A 23,203-nucleotide genomic window follows, 5' to 3' on the forward strand; every position below is an offset into this window, starting at 1 on the left:
ATCTAATGGTTCAACCCTAGCCCATGCAAATCCTCTGGAAATGGCACTCTCATGGTGGTGTCATTTGCAGGGCCATCCTTGCTTCCACTTGCCCAAGATTTTTTAACACACGAAATTTTTGCAACTACCGCCCTTCATGCAGGGGCGGCAATGGACCTGAACCCAACCAGGGACTCAAGGGGTAGAGCCGATCCTTTTCCGGGTATGGGTGCAAAAATTGGACCTAACAAGTCAGGTCCGGGTCCAAATCTTGGACCCAGACACTATCCAAGTCCGGTAATACTTTTCAGGTTTCAAAATATGAAATATATTTGAATATAACTTCAAAAAATATAAATATTTTTCAGGTCCGAAAATGTGAAATATATCTGAATATAGTTAAATACATAGATATTCTGCAATTTTTAGGTTGGGTCTGATCAGGCCCGGGTCCGGATCCGAATCCCATATCATTTTTTCGGATCCAGCTCCAGATCCGAGTCCGACCTGTTGCCACCCCTACTTTCATGTCATTTTTTTACCTTTTGGTTACGACCACTCTAAATACCCGCTAGAAAACCCTTGATTTCAGACAAATTCATTCAAATTGGGACAACCTCACAGATTTGAGAAGAAACATATTTACAGAAGCACCTCGATTCAACAAATATTTGAGATTATGGGAAATTTCACATGCACTACTTTTTGTAGATAGAAGTTGTACATGACATTTGATGATTAAGGGGAGGGATTTCCCTCTGACTAAATACTCAGAACTGCAATTGGGCAGTCATACAGTGCCTGAATAACAGGAGATCTCCCCTAGACGAGAAAGAATTACAGAAGAGAGAGAACAGGCCCGCCGGGGGGGGGGGGGGGGGGGGGGGGGGGGGGGGGGGGGGAGAGATTCTGTGTTTTCATATTCAATCAGAATCTATAATCCAGATCAACGTCCATGGCCCATGCAAACTTCGCCAGCAAGGATTTGTTGAATATCTGAGGTGGAGTGAGAGAGAATTACAAAGACAAAATATTACAGAATAAAATAAAGAAGTCATGAATGGGACTCTCGATCTCAATATATACATACATACATACACTCAAAAAAGTAGGACCACATCTTCAAATTCCTAAGCAAACAGCCTTGGAAATCCCTATGATGGCTTTAAAGTTTATCTCTGCCCCTAATTATAAAATTTAAAGCTCAAAATATAATGCAAATTTAGTGCTTCTATGTGGACAGCTAATGCGTCACAAGAAGTACCATTTTAGGGCTTCAAATCCTTTTTTTCTAGATCCATGATTGACTAGGCGAAGATGATCAATTTCAGGTTTTCCAGTGTTGGCCCTACTCTTTTCAAACTACACACACACAAATTGGTTTTTGAGTTGCTGCCCTACTCTTTTCAAAGAACATGCACACAGGCACACACACCAATGCACGCACATGCACACACACACAGAGACCGACAGATAGGGAGACATGCAAGCACGCACACGTACATGCACACACACATGCCTGAACACACACACAAAAGGAAGAATTCTTACCTTCTCAATAGGAACTTCATGATGCTTACACCACGCAACCGATATTCTGGGGTCAAGGTAGTTGATCTTAGATGTGCCCAGAGCAACAGTCTTCAGATCCTCTTTAATGGCCATATTCAACTTCATCTTCTCGATCTTATCATAAGTCTGTGTTATCTTTTTGTCTAACCTGTACATCATAATTAGGGGTAAGCTCCTGCAGGTGCCTAAGCAAGCCCCCCCCTCTCTCTCTCCCTCCCTCCCTCTCTCTCTCTCTCTCTCATATGGTTCTTTAAGCAAAGTTCAAGTAATGAGTACAAATTTACGTTTCAGGGCTTTGTTTCTTCTTTGGCTTCCCATCTGCAGCTTTTAGCGGTGGCTTTCCTTTCTTTGCCCGACTGAGATCTATTTGGAGTTCCTTGAGTACTTTCTGGTATCCACAAGAAACAAGGGATCAGCAAAACATAGATAAAAAAGATTTCCAAGAACCAACATCTCCATCCCCAAATGGCCCAATTGCTATTTTTTCTTTCAAACAAGAGGGACTATGTACCACAATTGCCTAAAACATAAGTCCAACAGAATATGGAAAACCATAGTCCATTGGGATCATGACCATCTTACGAAATGGACGATGGTGGACACCACCTGTTCTAGTGGGTCATATTATCTCCATCACTATCCCCTTCTTTCATCATGCAGTCGTGACCCCAATGGATCAATGAACCATGGTTTTACTAAGTCCGTTGGTCTATGGTCCGATTTCCTAATGTATATGACAGTCAAGAATGCACAAACAATCCAATAAGACTTGAACCTCAAGCTCAGCCATCTTTTCTCCAAGCTTCTCCATGTGAGTACTGTGTGACTTGGACACACTGCGCTGATGGTTGCAGAGAATCGCAACCTGTTGCAAGAACGATTGTAAGAACAGAGAACATATCTGGAAGTCTTCATAAGAAGCTGCCAAGTGAGAGAGAACACAATGAGAAATTGTGAAAGTATGCAAAGTAATACCTCTTTGTTTGCACGCTGGTAATCAGCTATCTTCTCAGTGGGATTGCTTCCAGTTGTATCTTGCAACTGTCAGATAGTCTCAAAAATCTTCAGCCAACACGACATGAAAGAGGTAGGATTGAGAACTATATAGCCTAGAGGTACAAGTCTCTCCTTTATAAAACTTCAAAGTTTCCAAGATCTGAGCCCATAAAGAAACAAGGCAAGAGAACACAACACTGAAGGAGAAACACAGGAGAGGCTCTCTCTCTCTCTCTGACATACACACACACAATGTTGGACAACGACTGAAAACTATTCAAACCAATAGTCATATAAATGGACCATGCTTCAAAAGTTATGACAGAAGTGAACAAACACTTTAGGTTTAATAAGATGGTATACAAATAAGAGCAGACTACAGAACACATAATACACTGAAAACTCAGGCCTCGAAGACAACCGAGTTACTCGGCCTTGACTAGTAGCCAAGGCAAGTTCCCATGTACCTACTTGGTACATGGGAAAGCATATCCAGGACTCGAGTACTGCACATACTTGCACAAGAACTGTAGAACTTGGGCAAAAAAAAGGAGGCACCACTCACTAATGTCATTTCTCTGTCTCTAAAATGGGGGAGAAATCTGCCCCCTTTTTCATCTCTCTAAAAGGAAGGCAGAAATTTGCCCCCATTTTCATTTCCCTCTCTCTCTCTCTCTCTCTCTCTCTCTCTCTCTCTCACTCTGAATTCATTTCTCCCTCTCTCGCTCTACCCCCACCCCCGCACCCACCCACCCACCCATTCCCACCCCCACCCCACCCCCACCCCCATCCCAACAAAAAACACCAAAAAAAGAAAAAAGGTCCCATTTCACTTGCCCAAGTTATTCAACTTGGGCAAGGGCCAAGTTTCGAGCCCAAGCCGAGTACTTAAAAACCTTGGAGAAACTAGATACATGAAATTTTTTGACAGGCAGCTGGCGTCCAACACCTAACTAAAGGTTGTAGGAAGAGGTGCCTTCCAATTGACCTATGGTTTTGAACCCTATAACAAAATGATCATTATGTCCCACAATCTAAACTTAGAAAGGTGAATCCTCATGCAATGCTCAAGCCATTCTGCCAAAGAGGGGCAGTAGAATACACATGCATGCACACACATGCAGGTGTGCATGCACACACATGCAGGTGTGCATGCACACATCATACTCAACCACTCACAGTGAGAGAGAGAGAGAGAAACCACATATACCCACATAGAGAGAGAGAGAGAGAGAGAGAGAGAAATGCAGTTATGCAAAATTTGAACTTCAAGAGCCCCAACCATGAGGAACATTCTATTACCAGTCGGTCCAAGGTCTCAGATGCATTATATGTACGGAAAACTTTTGCAGTGAGGCCAGGCATTAATTCCTTAAGATGAGCATTGAGTTTACTTGTATCCAGTTTGTCAAAAAGATCATCTCCTTCCTTTTTCCCTAGTTCAAAATAAACAAACAGAAGAACTCAGTCGCAAGGCCAACAAACTCATATAGGGAAATGGATTACATTTTCAGGGAATAAGATCATCGCCTTCCTTTTTCTCTAATTCAAAATAAAAAGAACAGAAGAACTCAATGGCAAGGCCAACAAATTCATATAGGGAAACAGATTACATTACAGGGAATAGACAATGACCAGAACGAAAATCTCCAATGGCTTTATATACAGGAGGCAGAACCTCCACTGTGTTGAAATATCTGATGGAATCTTTACCGAGGAAATCAAACTGCAACAAAAGAAAGGACCAAGATGAAGATTACCAAACTCAATCTCAATGAATAAGAAGCTAAACAATTACTTGAGATGTCCAATAATACCTGTAATGAACTTAGAGGAAGTAATGTGACATTCTCCACTTTTAATGTGCAGCAACCCACTGTATCAGCTTCATCATCATCCTGACATGTTAAAGAAAACCTCGAAGGGAAGTAAAAAGCTTTAAGTTCCAATTGCCAGTGATATTGCTAACATGTAAGATAGGTATTCACACTCTGAGTGACTACATCAAACATATAAGAATGAGTAATTCTTGGCTAACAAGCCAAAGCAAATGGGGGGACTGAGATTGCTTTTGAAAATGCCTCAGGCTTTCCTTACAATGGATTCTAGACAATATACAACAAAAACTAGGAGAAAATGCTTTAGAACCATAACATCTCATATACAACATTAACACCTTTTCCTTGTAACAAAGAAAAGAAAATCAATTTAACTACATCCAGACATTTCTCGAATCTTTAAACCGACACAGCACAAGGGGCAGATGATTCTTTTTTCCATAGTATAAACCCGAATATTTGTCCTTTAAGATGCCATACAGCTATGTGCAGTCCAGAACGAGGTCCTCAAAAAATAAGCTTTTTTAAAACCAAGAGATAATTAACCTTCTCGGTAACTGGAGATTACATGCAAGTAGAAATTTGGGAGGCATTCTAGCTTATGATACTGTAATGGAATAGAAGCTGAAAGAACCAAGATCAAGAAACAACACTCTAAACAATGTATTGCGGTCATTGAATAATCAGACTGCACTTGTGAAAGAGGAAATATGTGGTAAATCAGCAGTTTCCAAATTTTCAATCTGGTAGCTGTGCCCCTTGTTTGGTAAATCCTTCTTGTGTCATAAACAATTGGCGAAACGCCACCTTTTCCAGCCTTTTTGACAATGGATTTCAAAAGGATCGCAACCATCTTTGGGAATCTACTACATAAAGGCACACTAGACTGGTGATCCTTCCCAGTTGATTTCATAACTGATTGCATATGCAGCCCAATTAATTTCACCCGTAGATTGGTGATGCTTCCCAGTGTGACGGCACTCAGCCGAGTCCAATTGGACTTGGCCGAGTTACTCGGCCCCGCATATAAAAAAAAAAGAACTTGGGGCATATAAAAAAAAAAGAAAATGTAAAAAACATGCAAAGGTTATGCAAACGTTTTTTTAAAATATAATTTACATGCATTTAGACTCATCTCGGCCAAGGGATTCGCCCCTTGGCCAAGACAAGTTACTTGGTCAAGTCCTCCATAGGAACAAAAGGCCCTAAAAATTAAAAAAAAAAAAAAAAGTAAAGACATGAACAGCACAAATCATCTCATATGCTGCCATTATATTATGGGTACACAAATCATTTTAAATTGGTAAAATAATTAGCATGGCAGGCAATTATTAATTAAAATAGAGTAATACTTTTTCAAGATTGGCGCCCTTTCCTGAAACGAATTACTATCTGGCTTCTGTACGTCCCTGCGGGTATTCATGGCCCATTTTCTAGTGCTCAACCTTGGGATTTCTGGAATATTGTACTTCCATTCCTCTTCGACAGATAAAACACCTCTTTTTTACCATTAATAAGGAAGACAGCTCTAAATATTCAACAAGTATGCCTTAATAATCCACAAACCTACTTTCACACAAAAATTAGTTAAATTTCATAGGTGGTAAAAAAAAAGAAGGTAAATGTCACTTAATTCAACCACGTGTCCACTATCTTACTAATGAAAAGAATAATGAATTGTAAGCACAAAATGAGTTTGCTACCTTTTCATTGCCTGCCCTGAGAGCCAGCCTATCAATAAGGTATGTCGCAATGGCAGTTTGTCTTTTCATAATATCCTTGGAGTTAAAATGTTTTGTATAGGTCTCCCTGATGCTGTCTATGTAATCCTGCATTCGTATAAAGTGGTATATAAGAAGACTTCAAGCCTTACTAATACAACACCAAATATCAACACCAAGCCACAATAAACATCAATGGAATGTATGATCTACCATCAGACCATGTGAAAATCACATCCATCAAATCCTCACTGCATAATATGGAAGGTGAAGGTGAGGAAGTTGGAACTTTGGGAATGGGGCCATGTCATTTTCTGGTATGTCCAACTCTCTTTCCCTCATTGTCCATCATTTTAATGCACAGCAATGATCCATTCGGCGGTGGTTTTTGATAGTCCTTATGGGTTATAGTATACTTCACCATCCAAAACAATATTGACTTGAACCAGAACAGAGATCACCTTCAACAATCTCGCTTTCTCATACTTCTCCTTGTCACTTTGCCCTTTTAAGGAGCTGCTGGCAGCCAAGAAGACATACTTGAGCTCTTTTGGGTTGATTGGATCATTCCAAAATGCTAACCACGTAACAGTGTTGTCGTGTTTTATTTCTTTCCACCTGTGTAAGCTTATAGTATAATGCCACAAAACCCAAAGAGAAATAGATTAGACAAATCCAAACATGAGCCCCATGCCAAAAGCAGATTAAGAGTTGCAAACAAAAAGATTTAGGTTTTTGACCTTTGACCCGATATAGGACATTCTGGAATGGGAGCATTCTTCCCAATATTGATGGTAATATCTTTTGGAAAGATTCGTCTTTTCAACTTTCCCATCTGCAGCACAAAACCATGCAAACTAAATGAAAAGAATAAAATGTACCACGAAACAGGAAGTGGCATCAAAGACATCCAGATCACTGGGAACTGCCTAAGATGCATCATTAAACTGGCACAAATTATTTCAAAGTATAGGATAGCACAACTGAACCTTTGGATGCTCTCCACGTCCACGGAATAGGCCAGGTGGTTCTACCCTGAAGTTCCCAACCTGAAATACATACACAGATCAAATGAGTCCACAAGACGGATCTTTTATGCCACATGGGTGCCCAATAAATGGCAGCAATTTTGTGAATGATCACCAATAGTAAAATCATAATTATATATCAATGTTTGATGGGTATCAATGTTGAGGAAAGAGAAGAGGGGGGGGAGGGGCTCATCTGGAAAGTGAAGAAGAAAAAATAGCCAGCATGTAATGAAAGAGCAAAAACAGCAAGCATGCTGCAAACGCACTACTTCAAACGTATGATCTTGAGAATATTCTATTGATCCCATATAAACCATTTCGATCAACTGAGTTACTAGATTACGACATACAGCTTCATATTCGTGAAGGGACTGTTCAAGAATCATGTTGGCCATTTTGCATATGTATAGTGAATAGCCCATAATATATTTTAATCTCTTGTTCCCATAGTTCCTGTCTAGATTAAGTGGACCAAGATTGGCAGTTCTATTTCTCGACTTCCATGGCTTCCAAAGTTTAGCACGCTTAGCTGTACGCATCCTCAGGTTTATCATTTATTTGCTCTTATCCCATAATATAGGACAAATCCTTGTTTGAATTATAAAACGCAAAACATAATTCACAACTATTGTGCAAAAATACAACCTAGCAACCATGCTAGGAAATAGACATGTGTGCCTCATAATACCATCATCATTTAATATAATTCCATCTTCTGCATGTATGAGAGGTCATTAGCAATTAAAACACACACACGCATGCATGTATACATGTATGTATATGTTATGTATCTATGTGTATGTGTGTACATCTGTGTAGAGACATTTTGATCCACATATATAATCAATCATCAGAATCCAGCTTATTACTGCAAATCAAAAGCATTAGAAACCAGATACCTCAGAGACCACATCTAATAGAACACCAACAACAAACCTCCATATTATTGGATCAGTAAGAGCCAAAAAGATTACAAATTTGATATGTATGTAGTAAGGAAAGGGTAAGCCCAAAAGGACGTGGGTGGAAGTAGTCCGAAAAGATATAGGGACTTATGACCTCACTGAACGTATGACCTTTAATAGAGCAAGCGGACAAGGATTCGTGTAGCCGATCCCAAGTAATTGGGAAAAGGCTATAATGATGATGATGATGTAGTATGGAAGACTTTCCATTTTCCAAATATATAAGGCATATCAAGAATTCAAAACTCATATTACTGACCTTCTCTTTAACTCCATCAACAATAGCCCACATGTACTTCTCCTCTAATTTGGCTTTTTCCTCTTTTAAAGCCTTTTTCTCCTGCACATAATCATGGCTCAGTAAGCTTAACAATAGAATGGGAGCATTATAATATTCCAAAGTATACAAAGAAATAGCAATTTGAAGGGAAAAAAATTATTTACAATTGCTTAAATCATACGCTCCAGTACAATGCATACAATGTATCAGCAGGAAACAAGTGTCCTGCTGTGCTTCTATTCTGTTACAATCCAAGTATGGGACAACTTGTGAACCAGTAGAAAGACATATACCATAGAATAATAGCTCAAAACAGACTGAGGAAACAATAGCAAGTACCAAGTAACAAAGCACCATTTGTGGGTGACAATACAAACTAGCGTAAAGCAAAACTTTTGCACATTCAAATGCTACAAGAAAATAAACATTTAAAAGCATTTTAATGAAGGAGAAATCCTGCAGCTACAAAAGCCTACAAAACAATTGAAAGACATGATCAACAATGTAAGAGGCTTTTCCTTTTCGGTGAGTCGAAGTAATAGAGATTTTCCTTATTATCTCCTTATTAACTAAAGTAATAGAAAAATTAACAACGTTTATTTTTCTAAGGAATCAGGCTTTGGTCAAGACGGTGGAGGCTGGGTTTTTATAGCACAATGTCTCAAGTTCCATTCCTATGTAATCTTATCAAAAAAAAAAAAACATTTTTTGATGAGTGAATAGCAAGCGGTTATTAAAATTCTGTCCAGAACTCAGCTCAAAATAAATAATAAAATGAGGTACATATTTCACAGAAGAAAAATTCTAAGCCATTGATTTGAACATGTTATATATATATCCTTAAATACCATAAGTAGAAAAAGGAAGCCTAACTCACTTCTGCACTCATTTGTTTCTTCTTCTCTTTCTCTTTGAGATGCCACTCATAGATTGGGGTGAAATCACATAGCTCAAACTTCTTTATAACGTGGTTCTTCCCAAGTATAACTCTCCAATCATTCATGAAGTTATCAATGAACTTCGGCTTTGTCGCATACTCCGTGTCTTTCATCACTGCAAACATGGTAGCAACCTGCAAGCAAAATGATTCAGAAACAGTATATTAGCATCTTAGGTTTCAAGAATAAGAACACCCAAATGCGATATTCATACCAAACAAATAATTCATGCATGTATAACTCACACATACTACCGGTAACCGTAATCTTATCCTTGCAAGCCATTCTCCGAAACAATTGACATTCTGTCCAGAGCAGCTTAAAGGAAAGTCCATGGTTTGTCAAAGAAATAACAAACACTAATCCATAGTTTGCTAAAATTTCCTATTATGCACTCCAAAATGGCATTCCATTCATTTCAAGTTTCTAACAGCACAGAATAAGAAACAACTCAACCAGTGATAAAAATATTGCATTTTTTAGAAATAATCCCTACAAGTAGAAATTATCAGTCCATAACATTAGTACCGCTTCCAATAAAAAACATATGACAAGATTATTATGGAAAATATTTCCACCAGTTATTTCAAGGAAGTAGGTACCGAACGGGACAAGAAGGATTACATAAATCTAGCTTCCTTCACTGATGTGATTTTCAGGACTAAAAATGGGTCAGAACATTCCAGTCCCAACGGTCCTGGTTAACCAGCTATTCCAATCCCATGTAGTCTTTATAACCCAGGAAATATATACAACAGTCAAATAAATATCAATGAGTCTTTTCATGCATTTGTTAGGCTAATCACATTTACTTTCTTTTTCTTTTTATTTATCTTTTGTCATGACTGAAATCTATCAGAACATTGCTTTAGTTTTAAAGTAATATGTATTGGCATGATTTCCTAACATTTATGGGGATTCCAATAATTGCAAAAAATCAATTGCGTAAATTCTCAATATGAGTTACAAGATTTATTTCTTCTTGGCATTAACAAGCAGCTTAATATACATGATTTTCTTGAATGAGAATTGCATCACAAATTTCAATGTTATTCCACCCTATGGTTTCAGCATAATGCACCAAACCAACCAAAACTATGATCCAACCAGTGATATCAGAACCGAGCAAGCCATTGAACCGATGGAGGCACCAGTTCAGTGGGGAACAGTTGAACTAAACAAATTCACTGATCAGACTGATCAGACTGATCAAATTTATTTTTAAAAATAAAATAAGTAAAATAAAATGAACTAACAGAAAGACCAAAAAAATAAATCAAACATTTTGGGAAAAAACTACAAAAAAAAAACCTTCATTTGCTCTCCAAAAGACCATATCCACCCAAGAACAATATTTAATCAAAAATCCCCAAATAAACATTAAAATAAACCCAATATAACATCCATTTTTCCACAGAAGAACCCCAAAGAAAAGAAAAAAAAAAAGGAACGAAAAACAAAAATGGAATTACTCGTATCAAATTAAGCACAAAATTTCAAAATCCACCCAAAATCTCTAAATTGTATCCAAAAAAAAACATAACTACTACAATAAACCCACTATATCTTACATAGTCTTGTTGAAAAAACCAAAAATTTTATAAACAAATGGATGGAAAACAAAAAAAAAACAAAAAATACCAATTTCCCATGTCCAAAACTAAACAAAATCCACCCAAAATCATTTCAACCCAATAAACCAAAATAATGGCACAAACCCACTATTACATCCTTAACAATAATCCATTACAATGGTTTTAGAAAACCTTCCTTCTTTTTCCAAGGCCCCAAAAAACAAAAGCATTGTGTTTTTAACTTTTCTAAAATCTAGATTGAACAAAACAAAAACTAAGTGCAATAAACTTGAGAGAGCATGCCAAGCAAACAACCAAACCTGCTTCTCTCACCAAAAATAAGCCTTTTAAGCCCCAAAACCAACTGGAATATTGGTCCGGACCAAAACACCCCCATGAAGGGGTGAAAGGGCCAATGAAACCCAACCAAAATAGGTACAAAGTCACCCCGGAATAACATATCATTTTTTTGGGACACTTTAGAAAGAACGGCTGTCTCAGTCTAGACCAGTTAAACCAATTAATCCAAGTATCGAACTGGGACCCCCAGTTCCTGGTCTGGCCTCAATATCACTAGATCTAGCAAATAAGTTCAGGGCATGCAGACTGAAGAATATAGAGGAATCAATTGAATGAAAAGGCAGCAATCCCAAAAATGAAGTAAGAAAATATCTTACCTCCTCTTTTTCAGGGGTAAGATCAACTGGCTGCCCATTGTAGAGCATCTTAACACCATGAGGCTTATAAGGAGATGGAAAGATAACCCCATTGTGCTCCAAGGTGGACCACTTCTGCCCGTCACCAGAACCAGGAGGCCCCTTTGCTGACTTAGAGCCCTTGATTTTTTTCATTTCTTTCTTTGAATTCTTTCCGGTTTTCTTGAATGAAGAAGAAACAACCTTGGTTTTAATCTTTTTAGCTGAAGCCTGCCCACTAACAGAAGAAAATTTCTTCATCCGCTGAGAAATTGAAAGATCATCTTCATCATCTCCCCTTTCACTCTTCTCTGCTTTCACAGTCACTTCTACTTTGACTCTAGAAGAAGATGAAGGATCAGCTGAAGGCTTTGGTTTCTTTGCCAGCACTTTGGATTCCTCTGCAGGCCTCTTTTTCAGAATTTGATTAACCTTCAAGGGAAGCTCCCCATTTAAATTCTTTTTGCTTGAACCATTTCGCTGAAAGTTTGAAGCCAAAGGCTTCTCTTCATCTGAGTCATCATATGTGGGTTTAATAGAAGTACCAGCAACTGCACCATTGGAGGACTTCCGCGGAAACTTCTGTGATAGAGGCTTTTCATCATCTGAATCATCAGGAGATCTCTTAACAACATTCACTGGAGACTTTACGATCGTTTTTACAGGCATGGCTGAGCAAGAAAGGGGCAAATTAGGCCCTGGAGATTTGTTTTTAACTGTATTAGCAACTGCAGCAACTCTAGAGTTCAACGGCTTATCATCATCAGAGTCTTCAGACTTCATATTTGGTTCAGAAGATGGCCTTTGCAGGGGTTGGCTATCCTTGTCATTAATACCTGGGTTCATATCCCTTGATTCGCCTGATTTTGCAGTCGAAATAGCTGAGCTAAATAGGGCTGACTTCAAAGATGGTAAGGTGTTATCCCTTTGCACGTTCGGATGTGAAGGTTTCACCAGTGATATATTCTTTGGAGCACCGCGATCAACAGAACTAGGCCTTCCCAAAGGCTCACTGTTCCCTTGAGATGACTTCTTTGGTACAGCAACAGATTGTTTTGGTTTAGCTGGTGTACTATACCTCTTAAAAACTAGAGGAAATTCATCATCATCGTCACTGTTTTCAATTTCTTCTTGTTTTAAGCTATTGTCACCAGCCATTTCTCCAGTTTGTAGCAAATTTGCATGTATACTCGTCCTCTGTAAGCAATATGGATAGATATTTAGAAGTGCCAAAGAATATGTCATTAGAGATTGGAAAGAAGGATACAAGTACATGTCAGACAAGTGCCCTCCAAAACTCACATGTAGAAATATAGCATAAATATTTTATAACGTGTAATGATTCAGGAAACTGCATACATCATGAGTTATTTAATAATTGCATACGAGACAACTGATAAAGGCAATAAATGCATCCAAAAGTCCATAGTATATGGAGTGGGAGAGTAATCCTAATGGTAAGCAATAGAGCAATGAGTATATTACATCACCACTTCTAGAGTCCTCCAAACCATGTTAGAAAGACACTTATACATCAGTCAGCATCCAACATAAATATGCACATCATAAATGCTAACCCTAAAATTGGCCATACAGTAACAGCACATTCATATTCCATTTTAAAGGGCATAAGTACAGATTTAGGTGATAGCACATACTTTGACAATTATATCTTGTCAAGAGAAAAGTAACAGGAAAGTGCCTAAGTGTATGACACTCATGTCATGGCCTTGGCATGTCATATTGTTACAAGAACCATAGAAATGTGTGCCGTGTTACTTATTCCCAAAGCAAATTCATCAACTCTGTGAACTACATATAACACATTCCAGTGCCTAGAATACAGATGAGATCAGCAAGAAAATATTTTTCTCTTAAAGAGCCACCTAAATGAGAAAATTTAACATAGTAATACTTACTAGTCATCTGTGTGTATGATGTGGAAAAAAGAGAAATGAGCTGCAACTATTTCCAATACCAGCTCTCAAAAAGATTTAGCATGGTAATCAAATACACCACGGGGAACACCAATATATCGGACCCAATAAATAGCTCATGTGGTTTGACTAAAGTTAACAAAACATCATAGTTGTATTTCATATTAGAATTTTGTCATTTTCTGTGCCTTCTACATTTCTAAAGCCTGCGAACGGTGGACCTCATTCTCATCTATCTGCACTCAACCCCTCTTTGTTACTCTCTTCTTGCGTTTAAAATCTCATCTTGGTACTCCATTTCATGTCAAATATGCATCACTATTTATGTTTCTAGGAGACCCTCGAATTTCAGAGAAATCACATTCTAGGTTCCTCTCTAATTCAGCTCGATAATCAAAGTTTATAACGAATCAATCACTTGTATATTATGTTTCATCAGCCCTAAAGTGGAGTCATTTACCTAGTTGGGATTCTATAGTGGGGTCTTCGGGTTGAATTTGAGAAAACCATTTCATTTGGTTTTAAATTTTGTATGAACATGTACGCTTAGAAACCAAAGTATTTCTGGGACATATCGTTGATATTACAACTATAGAACTAAAGTTACCAGTATTGTCCAGCCCAAGAAGGTTGTTGCTCGAGCTCTAAAAGCTCAATCCTGCATTCCAAGACAAGGAATCTCAATTCCAAACGTTTTTTTGAATTTCAGAATTGCGACCTGCAAAATTGGGAATCTAAATCCCGAGTTAATGGGATCCAAGTTAAGTATTGAGCCCCCACCAATATGGAATTAAGTTTCTTTTACATTGGTACCAAAGATCACCAGCACATTTCAAGATTCATTTACAATGGGAGAGTGGATTACCAGCATATTTAAGGTGTTGTGAATAGAACTATAGATCACCAGCATTTTCATCAAACACTAGAGCTTCTTCATGCCCAAGGCCTGAAATTTGAATTCTCATTTTGGGTTTTCAGTTTCATCTTGCTTATGAAACACACTCAAATGATAACAAAAAAAATTAAAGACTACTTTAAAAAGAAATGTATACAATGAGACTAATTACTTTTTATATAAGGAGGTCACAATCATTATTAACCATTAGATTTAAAATCGGGTGGTTGAGGATGTATCATCGTTTGGGCACAAAGTCCAAAATAAAATCTCTTGAATGTTGTGACACACTTTCATCTATTGAATTTCATATCAAATGCCTAAAAGTGATTGTGACCTCCTTATATCAAAAGTAAATGGTCTCGTAGTATACAATCCCATTTTAAAACAGGTCTCTTTGTATTTAATGATACTATGGTTTTTGAATTAAAAAAAAAAAAAGCATTAATCATAGCATTCAATGGACTTCGTTCTCGAGCTAAAGTATCCTAGTTAAGTGCTCTTGGGGAGCATCGATTCTAAGCTGGACGGACCTCGACCCCATATTCTTTATCATTTGATCCTGGACAAATTTGAACCCTACTCCTTTCATATTGGGATCCCAATCCATTTAACTCATAGTGTACGGATTTTGATCCCTATCCCATGGATCTTTATGCATCTCTCATCCCACGGTTCCCAATCTCAATTCGGGATCTAACCTCGCTCCCAATCATAGTAAGTATGATTTGACCTTGATTCAGGAGCAACAGTTTGATGTTTGAACCTTAGTTACCAAGAGCACCCCTAAAGTGCATCGTTCCGGTTCTAGAATCTAGATCCTACCATCCAAAGCAAGGATTTCAACCGAAGCCCTTTTTTTTGAGGGAGCTCGCTCCTTTTTATCAGAATCTCGATTCCTTATTCGTAGGGACCTGGATCCCCCCAAATCATGGTACTCGATCCCTCTATTTGTGGATCTTGATGCCTACCATGTTGGGATCTCGATCCCCCGATTTAAGGATCTTGATCCTATATTTGTGAATCTCCATATCTATTGGGATATCGATCCCTACATATGTGATCTCCATCCTTATTGTGTATTGATCCCAAACATCAAAAATTTAAATTACTTAGATTGCTATTAGAGTTGTATAATGTATAAACCATATCAAGAATTAAAATAATTAAAACATTTAATGGGAAGAGGGAACCCCGTCTGTTGCGCAATGGGATCCAGTTTCTTGAGCATTGGGATTGGAATCCTTTATATTTAGGGATCAAGGAACCCAATTTATACGGATCGTTGTACTTGTGTATTTGGTATCGAGATCCCATGGGAAGTGGGAAAGGCAGCTCTTGCGAAATGGGATCCAATCCCATGAGCACTGGGAGTGAGTTCATTTATATATGGAATCTAGTTCCAAGCTAGATACATTGTACAAATCTCGTTCCTAGACTACTGAAACTTTTGGCCCATGTCGATCTGACAATTCCGTTCCCGATCCCAGCGCCGTTCCCATTGTAGCTCCCAGTAACTATGGTTTGAAAACTTTGAACTACTTTATCAGTGCTACCTTTTTCTCTTTTTTTATTTCATATTATCCCATTTAGAATTATGGAAGAAATAAAACCAACCAATCCCTCTTTTTTTTTCCAACGTTACCTCCAACTGATCTTTATGTAACCATGTATGCCTTGAATCTAGTCACAGGATAACAACTGAAGCAAATATCTGGATTTTGTTTAGAGACCTACTCTTTAGTGACATCGTTGTCCCATTTAAAACCGTATAGTTTTCTCCAAGAATACCTAATCAAAATGCAAAATGCATAGAACAGACTATACAGTCATCAACATCAAAGTCAATAAAGTTTTGATGAAACTCAAAAAAATCATGGAATTTCCCAACCAATTAAGATAGGCTGCTCAACTATGCACATGCCAAAGCCCAAACCCATATACAGGCAAACTAGATTCTCAGCCCATGAAGAACTTCCTAGTTAAGGATCTTATTGTTAACAAGATGAATCTTTTAATGTCTCCGTTCTCACAATAAGACATGGACTCACCTGATTCAACTTAGCATGGGCACGAGCTGATTTTCAAAGATTCAACTATCTTACCAAACCACACCCCCCAAAACCATCCATTCACCCTGTGAACCCCCCAGTGTCCTCTATAAGAGTCCTATCGACTTAACCCCAAACATTTACACATGCAAATACTCGAGGCAAATCCCAGTTTCAGAACTTTGGGAAAATTCTGAACCATTTACTTGCATGAGATTAAGATATCCATTTCCAGTATGCTCATCCCAAGGGACCTTCCAAAGGATAATATCATAATAGTGATTTAAGATTTCCTACAGCCAACTCTTTTAGGGAGCCTTCAATTTCTCAAACTTGGGTTTCCCTTGCTTCTCAAAGAAAGAGTTTTCCATTTTGCAGAGTATTCACTACAAACGCTGGTTTGACAGTCAAACGCTGGTTATGGGATGGAACAATCAAACGCTGGGATCCTGATTGACTGTCAGCCGTAATGTTATGGGATCGAACAAGTGATTATCTTTCCAATCTTTGGCTGACTACTCTCTGTATGGAAAGGTTTTATAATGGTAGTCATGTGCCAAGTGCCAAGTGCCAACCATGGAACTAAAACTCTTTCCTAATTGTTGGTTAGTTGGTTATCATACCTTGCATGTGTGCATGACCCCTGATGCCCAAACGACGATGCCAGAGCCCAACAGTCCACAGTTGAGACTATCTCAAGTAACTCAACCTATGCTGCTATGAGTTTCTTGCAATTTGAGCAATCAACCACAAGGTAACTTGATGCAAGGTGACAAGAAGATCTGACTTTTTTAGGGAAAATATCTCCATATCCCCTATTTTTAAGTTTCATTTCTTGATAAACCCCAGGTTTCAAAAGATGTCTTCTAACCCCCGGGCCACTTTAAACCTATTTTTTAACCTAAATAAATGTAAGAAATACATACTCTTTCTAAACCGAATCCTTTATCTCTCTGCACTTATATATCTCAAACTTCTCTCTTTCTCTCTCTTCTTGAGTCTCTCTATCCTCCCGTGTTTCTCCAAACACCTCTCTCTGTTTCCTCCGGATAACCTCACGCCTCCATGAAGCCCTTCTCTCTCTCTAGAAGTTTGGGATGATGGCTTTTAAAAAAAACATGTCTTTTTAGATTTGTTTGGCCTAAAAAACCATGTTTAAATTAGCTCAAGGGGTTAGAAGAAATAAAATCTACAATTTTTATGCGCCAAGATATCTTTAAAACCTTGGGCCTATTGTGAAATGAAACTTAAAAATAGGGGGTATGAAGATATTTTCCCATTTTTTTAATTAGAATTATGGCCTCCAAAGTCATTTTTCTATGTAACATGCTTCTTGGATTATGGTTTATATTCCACAATTTTTTCCTGTTGTGCCAATCTTAGGGTGGTGTACCAAGTGGATACTTCCCTAGTTGTAGAGACAGATAAACTGATTTCTTTCACCATAGCTTTCCAAAAGTTTTAGAAGCCTTAAGCTAGTTAATTAATACATCATGCAAATGTGGTCATTTAAATGGTTACATCATGCAAATGTGGTCATTTAAATGGTTTTATGATCACCCACCTTCATTGCCCATATTATTTTGTATTTGAATAGTACTATTTTCCCCATTTAGTCATTTTCCATGTGTTGGTAATGTTTTTTTAATGAAAATTCAGCTCATATGAGGGAACTAAGACCCATACTTTCACAATAAATACTAGAGGAAAGAAGCCCACAAGAAAATCTAGAGACAGAGAGAGAGATCACAAGCAACCCTAAAGATGAAAAACTACATATGATGAATGAACAGACAGACTTACGAATGCAAAACATATTTCAGACAAGAATTTATGCACAAACGTCCCTCTGATGAGGCACATAAAGAAAATATGATTACCAAAAATTAGAAAGAGATGACATGTTACGTAACACAATAACAAATCAATATACAAACATTCGCAGACTGGCTGCGACAACAGGAAGCTGCAACAATTTGAGTCATTTCTCCAAAAATGCTTTCTTTGAGCTTATTTTCCCCCATATCACAAAAAAATAACCCTAAATAAGAAGGGTGCAGTTTGCATACGGATGCATTCGTAGGTGTAGAGGTAAGGTGCACCTTCAAATTTTATTGTGGTATATAGTTTTGATGTAAAATGTTCTTAGGATTATCTCAAAATCTATTTTTATATCTAATTATAAAATTTTAAATTTCAAAAATGGTTAAAATCAAGTAGATCTATAAACATATGAAAATCTTGAAAATGGACGGTGTAGACAATATGTTGTAAAATGCACTGTTTCTGAAACTTAAAATCTTTTTATTTTTTATAGTCATACATCTCGATGTCGAGATGATCAATCAAAGGGTTTTTCAACATTAATAACACCTTTTCCGATGGATTTTTAGGGGCATCCGTTGTTCTACATTATAAGGTAGCATCCTTATATAAACTTTTTCCAAATAAGAATGCTCTCTCTCTCTAGAAAGAAAACCCAGTTTACATATAAAATCATCATTCAACCACCAACACAATTGTCCCCATAAAATCCAAATATCAAGAATCCTCAGAAAACCCATCATAATTTAGGACAGATAAGTATGAACCAGCAAAATCCATTGAGATAAAAGTGATGCTTCCCATTAATAATCTTCACTCAAAATCCAACACAATATCCAATAAAACAACATCCAACAGAGAAAAAGCCCAACCTATAACAGAATTGAGGAGGAAGCCCAAAAAAAGGAGAACTTTTTATGACCGCCATTAGGAAAATCAAAATATAACATATTAACAATATCATTGATGAATCCATGTTACTTTTTATTTGGAAATTGTCGGAACCCTAAAAGAGGAACTCAAATGGTAACCGCAACATCATATGAACAAATCCAAAACACCTGATACAAACAAACAGAAAACCGAATGATGGCCAAATTCGGGTAGCAGGAACCCTACCCTGTAGAACAAAAGGCGCTATAGGAAAGGAACCCTAAAGCTCACATAGTTGAGAGCAAAAGCACAAGACCTTAAATTTGAACCAGTTACTGTTTTTTGACATCAATTTCTTTTTCTTTTATATCAGTCGCTTCTGGGCATATAGATTTCGGAGAGGAAAAAAACTGTTGTTGGGAGTTCGCCAAACCCATAAAATGAGCTCTAGCAAATGTTTTGAAATAGAGAGAGTACCTGTTCTAGAGTTATGGCAGCTTCCCTCTGCAACGGCTTCTAGAGCTCAAAGAAGTTAGAGAGAGAGAAAGGATGGGCTTTAGGTGCTCGAATAGGGAAAGAGTTAACGCGAATAAGGGGGAGAGAAGAGAGAGAGGGGCTTGAGGGTGATGGCGGTGTCTTCGGGTAATAAGGGTATTTGGCGGTTACATAAATGTTCGTCTATATTTAAACTCTTAACGATGTATTTGCAGGAATATGTTCTCGAAGAAATGTCCAAGAGAGGGAAAACGACGAGAGGAGAGAGGAGGAGTGCTCAGAAAAAAGAGGAGAGAGAAAGAAAGGGATAAAGAGGGATGTTTATTATGGTAAGCATGGTACGTAAGTGAAATAATACAAGACCAATTTTAGTCTATGGGATGGGATGGTATGGAGGGCGGTCAAAAGAATATATCCATAGAATAAGTGTAGCATAGGTAAAAAAAAAGAAAAAATGGATGAATGGTAAGATAAGACGAGATAAATTTTAAAATAAATACATTCGAAAAAATTTAATAGTGGCACCAATAGGTAATAAGATGACAGATAGTACATTTAGGTGGGTTGGTCATGATGCACTCTCAATGCAACACATGTTAGGAAGTACGTGTTAGTTCAAGTATAAAGCTCAAAAGGGTCAGGGATGGTTAGAAGTAGTAAGAAAAGCTGGTTAGAAGTAGTAAGAAAAAATATGGGACTTTATAGCATCACTAAGGGCAAGACCCTTAATAAAGTAAAATGGCAGACCAGGATTTGTATAGCCGATCTCATTGAGTTGAAAGAATGCTTAGACGACGATGATGATGGTACATTGATGAAATAGATTACTAGCTGAAATTTCAATAAATTTTAGCTGATATGTGGATTTTCAAAATTGGACCACATGTATGTTGGGTGTGTTTTGCATAGAATTGTAACTTGGACCAATCAAAGTAAGGCGCATCCTCAAACTTTGTCATAAGATTGTAATTTCAACTTTGAAAATTTTTAGGATGGCTCGAGAATGTGTCATATCTTTAATTTTAAAATTTTAAACTTCAAAAGCAATTGAAATCAAACAGATCGATAAATATATAAAAATCTTGAAAATAGACAATCCAAATAATATGTTGTAAAATGTATTATTTCCATATCTATACATTTCAAACCTTGAGATAATTAAATTGGTTTCCAACATCAAAACAATATTTCTCAATGTATTTTTTAGGTGCACCTTAATTCTTCAATTTAAGGTATCACTCTTATATAAATTATTTCCAATCCACATAAGAAAAAAGTTCATACAAGGTTGCAACCTTATACTGTAAGAAAACGCCACGCCTAATAAATCCATCGAAATATGTTATCCTAATGTCTAAGAGCCCTCTAATTGATCATCTCGACCTCGAGTTGAACGGATGTTAAAAAAATAAGATTTTAAAGTCCCAAAGGTACATCTCCTAATTATTATCTGGACTGTCCATTCTCGATATTTTAATTTGCTTGTAGATCTGCCCAATCTAGCCTATTTGTTGAATTTTCAATTTCCTAATAAGATATAAAATAGATTTTTAGGTGCTACGCCCAATGTACATCTTTCAACGAACTTTGGAGGTGTGCCTTACTTGAATTCTTTAGGCTGTTGTGATCATTTATCAACCGCCTGTACCTTCTAGGGTTACCAATAGGGCAATAGCAGAGTTTTCAAAATGCATATTGGATAGTCGGGTTGGTCATAAACTAGATCCAGGTCAGATCAGACCAGTTCTTTAATGTTAGATTCGATCTCAAAGAAGATTTTAAATTTAAAAATAATAAAAAATAAATTAAGTGGGAATCGGGTTGCCAATTCAAACCTCATGGATCCCTAACAGACTTGTCGAGGACAAGTCCCATGAAATAGACCAATCTTTGGTTTCATTAAGGAACAAGGTCAGTACCTAGCAATTCTAGATCTAGATTGGCTTTTTTTAATTTATTGAGCAAATGATGGGCTATTTTTCTTAAACAGAAAAATAAATTTATGTTCGGGATTATTTTCAACTTTTATTTTTATTTTAATAATTTTGATTAATTTAAAATTTTGGACATCCACAACCTCAACCATGCGCGCCTTAAAAATATATATAAAAAAACATTGTACAAAATAAAAAGAAAATAAAAAATTGCCCAAATTCCCATGAACTATTTAGGGTATTTTAGTTAAATTGGTTTTTATTAATTATTTTTATATTTGTTTAGGTGTGCTTAAGTGAGGCAAAAAATATTAAAAATTTGTCTCAATCCAATTAGTAGAAAAAGTTAAAATTAAAAGAGTACATAAAATTGTGGACGTCTGAGTTTTTGCCTTTCTAATTTGGCCTATTCAATGTTGCTTGTACACCCTTCGTACTCCATATTTTGCCTTTCACTCATCTTTTGAGAAATAGAAAACTTGTAAAAAGAATTGTATGCTTCTATGGTAGTTAAAAGCACATTAGATCCCTTGCACAAACTTGCACATTTGACTTACTCAACCTAGCGATCAATTCATACTCTAAAACCTTATGGGAAAGGAAGCATCACGCCCTACGATGCACAAACTGTCCATTTTTTGGATGGTCCAATCGGATCAAGTGTTACGGTGTTGAGGTTTTTTTTTTCCCCTTGGGGATACCCATTTTTTAGGGAAAGGTTTCCATACTTTCCTCACAGCATAGAAGATCTATGCTTTCCCTACCATCCAGCCATTCAATTTTGATCAAGAGAGTCACCCACCGTTTGATCTTAGATCCGACATCTCAAAGTATTTTATTTTTAGTTTTTTACACAAAATGAATGAATATAAAATTTGGTACGTGTCATCTTCTCATTGGGGTGCACCTATAAAAAATATTAAAAATAATTTTTCGATAAAATATAATGACCAAAATGCCCCTTGAATCTTTCAAGGGTATTTTGGTCATTTTATTTTATTGGAAATATTTTTTTAATATTTTTTGCTAGTGCTAGTTTAATAAAGGATTGGACGCCCAAAAATTGGTGTCAAAATAGTTTATAAAAAAAAAAAACTAAAAATAAAATAGTGTAGAGAAGGAGGCAGAATGATATTTCAGGTCTGACCATTCTTGGTTTAGATCATGAGGATTCTAATGCAATGGCCGAGAGTGTTATCAACCATTTCAAGAAAGCCTTTTCTAAAGAGGTGGTGATAACTCCAAGCTTTTCAAATGTCCATTTTAGGATGCAGAATGAAGAGATGAGGTGCTCTCTTGAGAGAGACATCTCTATACAAGAAGTACATCGTGCTGTTTTTGAGTTGCCTGGTGATAAGGCACTGGGCCCAATTGGTTTTCCCTTAGTTTTATTTCAAAAATTCTGGACCCTAGTCAAAGATGACCTTTTGGCGGTGGTGAGAGAGTTTATGATCATTGGTCGTATCTTTAAGGGTATCAATTCCATCTTCATCGCTTTGATACTAAAGAAATCAGTGATAAATGAGCTCTCAGATATTAGGCCTATTAGCTTGCTTACAAGTGTCTACAAGATTATTGCAAAGGTTCTTGTTCAACGTCTTAAGG

At 37.1% G+C, this 23,203-nt stretch overlaps 1 protein-coding gene across 7 annotated transcripts; it reads right to left on the reverse strand.

Annotated features, from left to right (window-relative positions):
• Positions 1–604: 604 nt before the first annotated feature.
• On the reverse strand, positions 605–19,694 carry LOC18446014 (DNA topoisomerase 1 beta). 7 transcript variants are annotated; one of them, XR_016048380.1, is made up of 16 exons: positions 19,647–19,694; positions 11,572–12,786; positions 9,260–9,454; positions 8,362–8,442; positions 7,096–7,155; positions 6,847–6,941; positions 6,568–6,724; positions 6,089–6,214; positions 4,365–4,445; positions 4,183–4,273; positions 3,850–3,983; positions 2,527–2,613; positions 2,327–2,416; positions 1,836–1,939; positions 1,531–1,699; positions 605–975 (listed from the first exon to the last, which is right to left on the reverse strand). XR_016048380.1 is itself a non-coding variant. In XM_011629433.3 (16 exons), exons 2-16 carry the CDS (start codon positions 12,745–12,747, stop codon positions 907–909), a joined length of 2,694 nt encoding a protein of 897 aa, XP_011627735.2. In that variant the 5' UTR covers positions 12,748–12,786; positions 19,647–19,694; the 3' UTR covers positions 605–906. The 7 variants fall into 7 exon arrangements, 2 of the variants coding, with proteins under 2 accessions (XP_011627735.2, XP_020530236.1); XR_016048381.1 differs by having other exon boundaries at positions 2,527–2,592; positions 4,166–4,273; XR_016048383.1 differs by having other exon boundaries at positions 2,527–2,592; positions 4,161–4,273.
• Positions 19,695–23,203: the final 3,509 nt, after the last annotated feature.

Source organism: Amborella trichopoda, chromosome 13, assembly GCF_054954075.1.
Source record: "Amborella trichopoda isolate Santa Cruz 75 chromosome 13, AtrichopodaSantaCruz75HAP2 v2.0, whole genome shotgun sequence".
In the NCBI taxonomy this organism is placed as follows: domain Eukaryota; kingdom Viridiplantae; phylum Streptophyta; class Magnoliopsida; order Amborellales; family Amborellaceae; genus Amborella; species Amborella trichopoda.

Excerpts from the sequence above, each read along its gene's own strand:
- LOC18446014 (XM_011629433.3), bottom strand. The coding sequence starts at position 12,747 with ATGGCTGGTGACAATAGCTTAAAACAAGAAGAAATTGAAAACAGTGAC. Across the intron at positions 6,725-6,846 it reads TGTCCTATATCGGGTCAAAG|GTGGAAAGAAATAAAACACG; the intron begins GTCAAAAACCTA and ends AAGCTTACACAG. Across the intron at positions 1,700-1,835 it reads AAGAAACAAAGCCCTGAAAC|GTTAGACAAAAAGATAACAC; the intron begins GTAAATTTGTAC and ends TATGATGTACAG.